At 37.9% G+C, this 11,559-nt stretch overlaps 2 protein-coding genes across 2 annotated transcripts; one reads left to right on the top strand and one right to left on the bottom strand.

The window, feature by feature from the left end:
* Positions 1 to 2,491: 2,491 nt before the first annotated feature.
* LOC145906150 (toll-like receptor 9) lies at positions 2,492 to 5,142 on the bottom strand. Its single transcript, XM_082993560.1, has 2 exons — positions 3,216 to 5,142; positions 2,492 to 2,872 (listed from the first exon to the last, which is right to left on the bottom strand). Exons 1-2 carry the CDS (start codon positions 5,138 to 5,140, stop codon positions 2,659 to 2,661), a joined length of 2,139 nt encoding a protein of 712 aa, XP_082849686.1. The 5' UTR covers positions 5,141 to 5,142; the 3' UTR covers positions 2,492 to 2,658.
* Positions 5,143 to 9,387: 4,245 nt separating this feature from the next.
* On the top strand, positions 9,388 to 9,762 carry LOC145907019 (thiopurine S-methyltransferase-like). The gene has a single exon (XM_082994459.1). The coding sequence runs from the start codon at positions 9,388 to 9,390 to the stop codon at positions 9,760 to 9,762; it is 375 nt and encodes a 124-aa protein (XP_082850585.1).
* The last annotated feature ends 1,797 nt before the right edge of the window (positions 9,763 to 11,559 follow it).

The raw sequence follows: 11,559 nt of genomic DNA, 5'->3' as shown, positions 1-11,559 counted from the left end.
TCCCACGCATAACGCTCGCTGGCCGCTTTTGAACAACTTTTACGCCTTCTATGAACTCACGCCAAAATTATCTTGATTTTACGATATCACGCAACTTTGATCAGCTGTATCTCTGAAATCTGTGGCTATTTTAGGCTGCTTTTTTCGCCCAACGTTGGTAAAAGGTTTGTTTATTTCAAAATTAAATTGTTTCTCACGTTTGACCCGTGCAGTCGATTCCCATCTGACCATTTTTCGCTTTTGTATGTTTGTGTGCTTGGCATTCTGATTTCATTACTTGCCACGTGAACTACTCATGTAAAAAAGGTTGAAGTTAACATTGCCTACATTGTGTCTGCTGCTACCACGTGACGCGCCTCCGGCTTGTTGCTCGATGTTATTGACTGGCAACTTTCGATGGCAAAAATGAAATTGGTATGCCTGACACAGCACTTGCAAAATCCAACAATGGCCAGAGAGGAAACGACCGCGCCAGTAAAGCGTGTCAGCACAACATACATCGAAGGCAAGACAAAGTTGCTCTGACATTGTCAGGGCCAACGCCAGCAGAAACGCTGTACTGGAAATTACACACAACACCACAACCGATTTGACATTAGTGACGTAACAATATGACATTGCATTAATTTGTTTAAAAGATATGGGTTGGTTGAATGTCAGTTTCAAACTACCATTTTCGCCCAAAGTTTCTTAAAGGTAGGTTCATAAAATTGTTAAATAACTTTTTCCTGAATTTAATATTGCACTTTTAATGGACAACTTTTCTTAATTATACAATAAGCCTTTAAAAATGCCGACAGAACATCAAGCATTGAAACCTCTGTTAACTCATATCCTTGCTCAAACAAAAAAAAAAGTTTAATTACTGTGTTTCTTCAATCCATTGCACTTCCTTCATTCATAGCAAGCAACAGGAGGCTTAGTTTAGCTTATACCACTGTCTGCGACAATATATATACAACTACTCTGGTGACTTCATGACTTAAGGGAACTTAAAGCTACAACCACGAAACAGCAAGTTTCTCACTTGTTACGCAGACGCAACAAAACATGTTGACCAGTTTCAGGGGAAGTGAAGATATGGTTTTATTAAACTTCTTGGGCATGAATTCACGAACGTATATCGAAACTTTTATCACGGCATCAGCTAAAAGCTCGCGGATTATGATATTTGATAAAAGTAAAACTTTGCGAAGCCCAACAACGTTAAAACGATGCAATGTATAGTTCTACAAATCTGCAATCGACCGATATCGAGTAACAAACTAGATAATCTCCCGCCGCTCATACGTCACTACCGATTCATACCAAAATTATTTCAAATCGCTTCCATTTTCACAACAAATGAACGTAGCTGCGGACAGATGACCACTGTTTCGACCAAAAAGGTCTCATCAGTGCAGCTTGTTTTCTCCGTAAGGTTGCACCTGGTTTGGTGCCCAATGGGTGACGGTGATTGTTTATTCAAGTCTTGGAAAGCTTGGCTGTTTGGTCACACCAGCTGCACTGATAAACCTTTTAGGTCGAAACAGTGACCATCTGTCTGCAGCTTACACAATTCATATTATTGGCTCCACTTTGCAAATGAACGTAGATTTACATGATGGCAAACTCATAGGAAGAGGCATCATTAACTTCTTCGCAGTAATTCAAACACGCAATAAAAGAAATGCAAAAAAAACATCAATCAGCGGCCGGGAGGGTATAGTTTAGCCCTCCACTGTCTGTGACAATATTCAACTGTAGTGACTTCATGCATTGGGGAAACTTCCACAAAAGGTATAAACAGGAAGCAGGAAGTATTTTGATTGATTGCTCCCCTGCTTGTTGCTCGATGTTATTGTTTTTCCCTTCTGTCTGCTCAGTGCTCACAATAACATCGAGCAACAAGACGGAGGCGCGTCATGTGGTAGCGGTATCGAAAGCACAGCTTCGACGTCAGTTCCCTTCTCTACCTTGACAATATTCAACTGTTAGGAGCGAAAAAGTAATTGTTACGCATTAAAGAAAAATCATTTAACGTATCCAATTTGACAAACACAACTTATGGATGTGGAAAGCCGGTGCTAATACGCTATCATAATCACAGCAGAGCAAACCTTTTCTAATACCGCGATTCTGTGCGCGTCGCGTCTACTTGCAACTCAGTCACGGCACAGCACTGTTGATGAGCACGGCAGTGTTGGAAAGACTTGTCCTACTATGATTAGCATGCTAGCTCTTTTTATTCAATGTAAATAACTGGTAGTTTTTCGCAACTTCAAATGGTTTAACAATCGTCTAAGTGCAGATACCACCTCTCGATACACAATAACCATTCCTTAACTATTCAATCAAGACTGCTTTAAGACCGCGACTAGCTTGTTTAAGTCAAAGACACGCCTGGGTTGGCTAAACGCAAGTCCAACTCACTCCGTTTAATCTGTTACATTTCTAGTATCCATTTATACATTTTCATGAATGTTTTGACGTTTCAACAAAACACCCGCAGATGAATTGAAATCAAAAAACAAAAAAATACCACAAAAATTACATTAATCATCGTGACAAAATGAAGCATCATGTCCAGTTTAAAAAAACATTGAAAAAGCCATTTTTTTTCGGTGAAATTCGTTTCCGTATCACCCAGTTACGTTTGATATATAACTCCTGTTGGATCTAGCACGCCAGTGCGGTGCGTAGAGCTTCAAACAACAGTTGCTCATCGTCTTCTTCCGCGTTGAAAGCCAGGAAGTGATGGGGACACGTCACTTTCCTTCTCTGCCAGAACAATGGAAGTATAATGGTCGATGCGCCGTCCGCATAACTGAGCACAACCACCTTTCTGTGACCTTGCGAACATTCAGCTTCTTCAATGGCCGTCATTGCAAATCTTCAAATTAAATAATTGCAGTTTGGTTTGCTATTGACGATTTATCAAAACAACATACATTTCGCTATTGGCGTTTCAACTTCGGATCACTATTAACAGACTTGTCCATAATTATGATAACAATGCATATTACTGTTGTTAGGCAAACAACGGTATTTGATTATTGCATATTTACAAAACCGTCAGTTATGTTCCTAAGGTATTTGATTGAATTGATGATGACATGAGTTATTGACGGAACGTTTAATTAAATAATATTTGCCAAATTTTTTTTTACAATTATGCGTCTGCTATTTTTTTGCCACGCGTGATGCAAAAAGTAACCTCTGCAAACCGAACTTACCGACACGTTCCTGTAGCCAGAAAATCGCGGGAGAGCAAGAGAAGAGTTTTTCGACAATTTCCGATATTCTCCGCAATCTGGCGAACCCGACCCACTCCACACGACACATCTCTACCCAACAGTTTGAAATGGAATCGAGGAGTTTTTCTGAGCATGTTCGGAAGCAGTTGATGGTCGACCCAAACCCCAACCCCGTCGTTGTAAGTATCGAATATGAGGAAAATATCGGAGTCTTCTGGATCGAGGTTTCCCTGTTGTGGGTTTCTTTCTCGTGATATCCAGGTGGCGCGCAATTTGCTGTGAATTCCGCGGAAAATCGCTTCTTTGAATCGCTTGCTGTTAACCACCAGCCCGACAACGAGGAAAGTAAAAACAGCCGACGAAAATACAACACAGTAATTTGTCACAAGTAACAGATCGCAAGAGGTTATGAAACTTTCAGTCATCGGTGAAAGGCCTGAATAAGCAACAGGGGATTGACAAGATACACAACCTCCATAATAATCATCAATCAACTCTGAACATTTGGGATACAATCCAGGTGGAGTAGCTTTACATTTTGTTGCATACCAGTAATATAGAATGTCCCACCTTCCACAAGAGCATTCGAACACATTAAATCTGATATCCAAGTACTGGAGTCCGGATAGAACATTCATGGGTAATACCAGCGTCACGAGGCTATTGTTACTAAAATCTAAATACTTTAAATGAGTGGATGCGTCAAAATACCCAGGTCGAATGTATGTGATTTTGTTTGATGAGATTGTGAAAGTTTCCAGTCCTGGCAACCAATGAAGAAGGTCATCAGTAAGGCGTGAAATTATATTATGATCCAACTTGAGCTCAACTAACGCTTCGAGATATCTAATTTCCTGTATCGGAACCTCAACAAGATTGTTGTGAGTCACATCTAAGCGAGTGACCCCTTCCGCTCCTTGGAAGAAGTTGTTCGGAAATTGTGAAATTTTGCAGCAACGGAGAATGAGCTTTTTTAGTCCCGTGAACATCTTCAGGTTTTTATGCTTTGTATACGCAGTGTTGATGTCATTTTCAGCCAAAGAAAGTTGATCGATTTTGGCCTTTTTGGACGTTTCTAACGAGTTTGCCCGAAAAATAAATCCAAAAGCAATGGTAGATGAACTTTGTATTGTCAGTGAAATGGGCAAATCCTTTTGCAAGTTAAAGATGAATGATATGTTGAAGATGTCCGCGAGAGCTTTGCTCATGTCTATCACTGGCAATCTTTGCAATTTCATAAATGCACCAGGATCCACGGCGGCTAATAAATTGCCTGAGAGAATTAATTGAACCAAATGCTGCATATTGTTGAAATCAAAAGTACTGATGTCATTTATTTGGTTGTTGGATAAATTTAGAATGGATACATTGGGAAGAAACAATCCAAATGTTTTTCCTAAGTCTTGTATTACGTTACCTGCATAGTCGTTTATTGCAACTGGGTTATCTTTGTGGAGATCTTTTTGGTGCGTTTTACTACTTATTGCAAGGGAAAATAACGTTGGTGTTTGAATGACTTCTTCACCAATAACGTCGTGGAAAACGTTCACGTGATCTCCTATATTATTTCCATTCATAAGAATAGTCTTCAGTCCCTGCAAGCCTTTCCACGTGCCAGGATGGACGTTTTTAACACCGCTGTATGCCAAGCATATTTCCATAAGATGTGGCAGTGATCGCAATGATTTAAAACTTTCACTGTCCAAACTTGTGTACTTAACTGGAACAATGCGAAATTCTTTCTGATAAAATTCATTGTTTGGACCAAGGTAGAGTCTTTCTAGTGAAGTTAAATTCTTGTAAACATTACCAAGGCGAATTTTTTTATGGATGACTCCATGGGTATGCTTCGAACATTTCAAATTGTAGTAGAAAAAGAGGGTGCGTAGATTAGATAGATACATTAGAAAACGTGGCTCCTCAATGTATGCATGCAGGCAGTTCATACTTAAATCCAAAACTTTTAGTTTTCTGTTATTTCGGAACAATTTGTCTGGAATATACTCAATTAAATTCATATTCAAAAACAAGTACTGCAAATTGGTAAGTGGGACAAACACTTCTGATTCCAACTTTAGACGTGATGAAACGTTCAAAAAATTAAGTATCAAGTGCACTAAAGACCCAACATTATTGAAATCTCCATTTCTTAAAGTCGCTATAGGGTTAAAGCCTAAATCCAGATAAAAGAGATTTGAAGAAAGCAAATATCTGGGAATTTGATTCCATGCATTACCATTTAAATCTAAATACTGTGTGGAATTTGGAAGACCTTTAAAAGAAAAATTGCCTGAAGGGCAATATTCTAAATAAACAAATTTCAAGCAGTTTCCATGGGCCCTAAATGCTTTTAGATTTGGCAAATTTGTCGCAAAGTCAAATGACAACTCTCCCAGGCCAACAAATGATACGTCAAGATACTGCAAAGACTTGGACAAACGACGAGGAAATTCCAGCAGAGAGTTGTAACTTATGTCTAAGAATTTTAAGTTTAAGTGGTCATCTACTTCAATTGTCAAGGCTTTGGTGCATATCGGGGCTCGAAAGAATAACGAATTTCTTAAATGACTGTTACTTTTCACACAGTTTCCTTTCAAAAAAAACACCAATAAACGGTGAAACTGTTCAAGGTCTTTTGATTGTATGCTTTTTATAACATTCCAACTTAAATCCAGAATTTCAACGTCCAAATTTAGATTTTTAGGCACAACCTGAAGACCCTTCATGCTGCAGTTAATGAAAAGGTAGCTCCGTTGAATTAATTCTGACTTCAGTGGGAGCTTTGTGTATTCCGACAAATAATTTCCTTTCATTTCTCGAATTCGATCACATGGGTTCGAAGCATCGCATCCACCAAAACTATTAAACGAAATCAGAACAAGTATACAGCTCCACAAGTGCGCATGCATATTTCCTTCCAATTACAATGTTAGTTTGAAAATATTTCTGTTGGCAATAAAAGGATTTTGGCTCTTTCTACTAACTAATGTAAACAATAAAAAATTACTTCTGATCTGATGCCATTTAGAAATCATAATGACTTGAAGAATAGCGTTCGCTTTGGGAAATGCGAATCTCCTGTGTAATTCATATTTGCATGAGGAATAAGCGAGGTATTGTTTTAGTTTCCTCGAAGTGCTTGATTTAGACCATTATTTTAATTTCTATTCACATGAGTAGTTGAAGTGAAGCGTGATCACGTTTGCAGTATAGGCTGCACGATTTGCCTGAGTTCAGTCGAGGTTGCCAATAAAACTATTTAAATAAACATGCAAATACGTCACGAAAAAGGTTAGCTGGTGGGTGTTTTTATCAGAAGAAAGATTTACGACAGTGTTTGATTTTTGTGAACGTTTTAAGTAATGATAAAAAGGCTACTGTCAAACACAAAATCAATCATTTATACATTATACATCATCAACAATTGCGCGACGAGTTCGTAGCATCACAAAGTACATGCAAAATCTGGCACTGTTAACATAAGGCCACACACACACAATAGTGCTTGTCTATTACACAACCCTTTTACTTTCTGTGTCTCTCTTGGTATCTTAAAATGTCTCTAATAATCTTTTCAAGTTTGATTTTATGCAAAGGGCATGTGCGCTTATATGGAAAACAACTGAAATGGTCACCGTGGTGAAAAGAAACTATGAACTGTTTTGTCACAGACTCGCTTACAAACATTTCAATGTTGTCAAATACTGCAGATGCACAACACTGAATCGACCTGTCAATGAACTGATGCTCTTAATCCGGTCCGATTCGCCCAACAAGGAGCCACACACTGTATAAGGGAAAACGTTCCGCTTCATGGACATTATCGAAGAGCCATGTCACTGCAGCGCACCGGATCATTGTTGCTGCGGTGCGACTTTCTTTGATATTCTTACAGGGACAAGAGGTTTCCAATGTGAGTATTGCGGAACAAATAGTGGACAGTTTTTTGTTGGCGAAACCGCATTATATAATGCGTAAAGTAGTTCTTAGAACTCTTATTACATCGCTTAGCAGAATGTTAGGCTGAATGTACGGCTTGAGTAAGAGGCAAACTCAGTGACGCGAAGTAATCGTCGGGAGGAAAGGGTTTCGCATGGCTGAGTTTTGCTCGCATGTCGGTGCAAAATATCATGTGAGCGAATTCCTTGATGTGACATATTGTTGTTCTGTGTATATATAACTACAGTACAATATTGTAAAGCGAGAAAGGTACATTCCCTCTGCTATTGCGATTGCTCTTAGCTTTAGGTAAAATGATTTTTGATGACAAGTTATAATATTCGTTGATTTGTGTTAGACTTGCGAACTACAACGTCAAAAAGCAACTAGATTTTTAGCAGACTCAGTAAATTCATCACAGCACATGAAAAAGTTTACAAGTTCTAACTCGTTAACGTCACATTTGGCACACACCTGAGAGGAACTTTACAAATGCGAAACTTGTGAAATTAAATTCACGCAACTGAACAATGTTAGGAACATATTCTGACACATATAAGGATCAAGAATTTCAAATGCGACCAGTGTGGCGGATGGTTTGCTCGGAAAGAACAACAGTCAACGAAGATGAATCATATTTCATTCGTTGCTTGTGTTCCATTAAATGTTTGTAGTGTGTGTAATATGTTAGGTATTGTTGAGCCTTGGTTATTAGCTTCCGCCGAACAAACAAACCTCTGTTCCTTGTCTTTTTTCTTTACTTTATTCCGTGTCATTGAATTTACCTGTGCAGTTGTGCAACGTTTGTTGTTAGAGTTCGCCTAGTGTAGTTGAAATGCTGTGTAGTGTTAACTGTGAACTGTTAAGTTCTCTTCTGCGGAAAAACTGCTTGTGTTTGTATGTATGAAGCTAAAATGAATGTCAGATAGAACATGTTTATACATATTTCTCAATTTTTTCAGTAAATATTTTGAAATGTTTTATGGTAAATATACCTTGTCTGTACTTCCTGGGCACAAAACGGCAGACGAGGAAGTAAAACGTTGATCGTACCTGTCCAGCGAGGAAAAGTGGAATTTACGCTGCAGTGTCACGCTCGAATCTGAAACCAGAAGCTGTGCGTATTGTTATACTTACTGGTTGCAGTTCGCGACTGACTTGCAAAATTTGCTTGATGCAAGCGGGGCGAAATAGCAGACAAACGCGACATAACACACTCATATTTCCCCAAATAGAGAGTTCAGGTTAAGATGTTCTATTTCACTAAAGCTTTTATAGAGACGGTTGTCTGAAACAGGGCAGCCTACAACAAATAAGCTAAACAGTTCATAACTTATATGCGTCCACAGTATGAGCATGTCGTACTGTTGCCAAAATGAGGTACTAAATTACTGCAAAACAAGAAACAAAGCATAGAAAGGAATTTCTTACGCAAAAACATTATTTCAACAACAGCAACAGGAATTCGAAATGTTATCACTTTCCTGTTGAAACGACGTTTTGTCAGTTTCCTGTTGTAACGACATTTTGTCAGTTTAAGCAGTGTTGGGTCGTCCGTTGTTTTGTACTAAAGTTAATTGTACTAAGGGGCTCAAAAGTTTTCTGTTTTCCTCTTAGTAAAACTGTAAATTTGACTGTTTGCAGGACATATATCAAGGTTGTTAATTACCAGGCTGAAAACGCTGCCAGGCATACTAATTAATCAGAATTGTTCTTCTGGCACTTAAGTTTCTAAAGTTTTATTTGAAACCAACGTTTCGTCTGCCATCCGGCGAGACTTCTTCAGGGTTATGTCAACAGTGAAGTATCACGCGCATAAACACTAAAAACGCAAGAAAAACGTAAGTAAAACACAAGGAAAAGGGAATAGATAACATTGGCACCGCTTGCATCGTCACGTGAACTACGTGTGTAGCGGGGCGTAACACTCACAACAAGTTGTTGTAAACAAACATATTATTTCAACAACAGCAACAAGAAATCAACGTTTGGTCAGTTTCCTGTTGTAACGGCATTTTGTCAGTTTAAGGAGAGTTAGTTCGTCTTTCGTTTTGTATTGAAGTTAATTGCACTAAGGGGCTCAAGAATGTTTTATTACCCCTTGTATATCTGTAATTTTGACTGATTGTAGGACAAAGATCAAGGTTGTTAATTACCAGACAGAAATCGCTGATATGTTTGTCTAACGCAGTGTTTTGATAGTTGCATAAGAATGAATTTACAAGGAAACGATTGGACCCATGAAAGATGGGATAAATGCTATCAGACGAAAGACACATCGTGGCACAGATCGTACGTAAATCGCAACCTGCTCAAGTACGAAGACAAACTTTTGCCATCCAAGGGGAGAGTGTTTGTTCCTTTGTGCGGAAAATCAGTTGATATGAAATATTTGGCTGAAAAGGGACATGAAGTTGTTGGCTTGGATTTTTCAGAAAAAGCTTGTATGGATTGCTTCGAAGAAAACTCTTTTACATTCTTGAAACGAAAAGATCCTGGTATTCCGTTTACTGTTTTCCAAGCAAATGAGCTTGAGATCACTTTGTACCAAGGAGATATGAATGATGCACAGAAGGATATATTTTAGGTACGTTTGATGCAGTTTGGGACATTAGTGCATTTGGTTCCATCAATGCTGGCAGCAGAATCAAATATGCCGAAATTGTAAGCGGTTTGGTAAAAACAGATGGTAAAATCCTTTTAAATATTTTCACTTACAACGGTGAAAAATATGACGAGCCACCTTGCAATATTAAAAGAGATGTTTTATAGAAAATGTTCGAATCCACATTTAAAATCCAATTTCTTGATAAAAGTGTTTATGAGTCTCACTTTTTTGTTCTAAAGGTCTCACTGAATCTTATACCAATAACTATTTGGTAGATGCAAGTATTGTGATTAAAAAAACTGTAAATTCTGGAAATATGAAAACGCAATTGTATTGATACGTCATATCTCTTGTGAATTCACAATAAAAAAAATATATTGACGACAATTATGCAATAGCAAAATTGTAGTGGACCAAATATAGGAAATTGATTATTGTATAGAAGCTACAGTTATAATATTGTGTTTGATTCAGAACAACAACGCAGAAAGTCATTTGCGTTCTCAGGATTGGGTTTAATGTTGTAAGTAACGCCGAACGAAAAAAGCGTCATGGTTCATTGATTTTCACGCTTTGTCTCAGCTGAATATTTGCGGATGAGTTCACGTAAAAAAATTATAGATGTGAAATTTTGAAACAAACTTAATGAGCGTTTTGCAAAAAGAAGCTGTATTTACTGTTTTACGATACATAACCTAGAAAGAGAACGAAACATTAATAAAACTAAACCGGTCCAGCGGAAAATATCATTGAACCATGAGGCCCTTCTCGTTTAACATATGAAGTCACTCTTCAGGGTTTGTGATGTTTTGAAGTGAACTTTATAACTTCTCAGTTGTGCAGAACATATTGTAAAGAGTGATAACACCTTACAGCAACGTTTCGAGTAATGCTGTATTGCGAATTTCAGGTAAACATGCGGCCAAAATATGCGTCAGTAATTTCCCTGTAGGGGTGTTCGTCAGATATAGGAAAAATTACTCTGAAAATTTCCAAACCTCAAATTTGTTTCCGAGCAATTTTTAAATTTTTTCTCCCAACAATTTTTGTCACAAATTTGTTACCGAAGTTGTCGTAACAAATTTTATGATGGTGACAAAGAAAGAAAATTTCTACTTCTTTCATCATGGTCGTTCCAAACATAACGACTGGTTAAGTTAGTAATCCAGTGATAAAAACTAAATTTTGTTTCGAAAATTAATTCAGGCATTCAAATTGTTTCAAACACTCTTTCAACCAAAATTTGTTTCAAGAAACAAATTAGCTCAAAAATCTGTTTCAACTGAAAAATTTGTTTCGAAAAGTGTTTCTAGAAAGAACTTGTTTCGAAAACCGAACATATCTATGTGACATGCGAAAAAAAGGAGACACAAATCCAATTACCTCTCATTATGTATAGGTTGGAAAATGGAGTCCACTGTTCTTCAGCAAATGTGTTGAAACGGGAACTGCACTTGTGTAGTTTTTATCCAGTGTGAATTCGAATGTGCCTTGTTCGATCGCTAGAAATTCTGATAGATTTGTCAAATATGTAGCGCTTATCAGGTTTCTCTCCAGCATAAGTTCGAAACTGCATTGTTTCACAAAGTAACGCTTCAATAGTTTCCTATTTGTATGACTTACAACTGGTGTGTTTCGGTGGCCAATCAGGCTTTTTAAACCGAATCTGCTCATAAAAGATTTCTCTCCTAGTATTATTTTATCATTGAACTTTGACTTTAGACGTGGTTGTAACGCAAAACGCTTACCATTCATCAGTAAAGCCAACGGTTTTGC

The sequence above is a fragment of the Ascidia mentula genome, chromosome 6, assembly GCF_947561715.1.
Source record: "Ascidia mentula chromosome 6, kaAscMent1.1, whole genome shotgun sequence".
In the NCBI taxonomy this organism is placed as follows: domain Eukaryota; kingdom Metazoa; phylum Chordata; class Ascidiacea; order Phlebobranchia; family Ascidiidae; genus Ascidia; species Ascidia mentula.
The sequence above is the reverse complement of the archived record's forward strand: the minus strand, read 5'-3'. Positions and strand labels throughout refer to the sequence as shown.

What these genes read in the sequence shown, in the direction of transcription:
- LOC145906150 (XM_082993560.1), bottom strand. Translation starts at nt 5,140, where the DNA reads ATGTATCTATCTAATCTACGCACCCTCTTTTTCTACTACAATTTGAAA. An exon ending in CTGGCTACAGGAACGTGTCG is followed by an intron (nt 2,873 to 3,215) that starts GTAAGTTCGGTT and finishes TTTAATTTGAAG; the next exon opens with ATTTGCAATGACGGCCATTG.
- LOC145907019 (XM_082994459.1), top strand. Translation starts at nt 9,388, where the DNA reads ATGAATTTACAAGGAAACGATTGGACCCATGAAAGATGGGATAAATGC.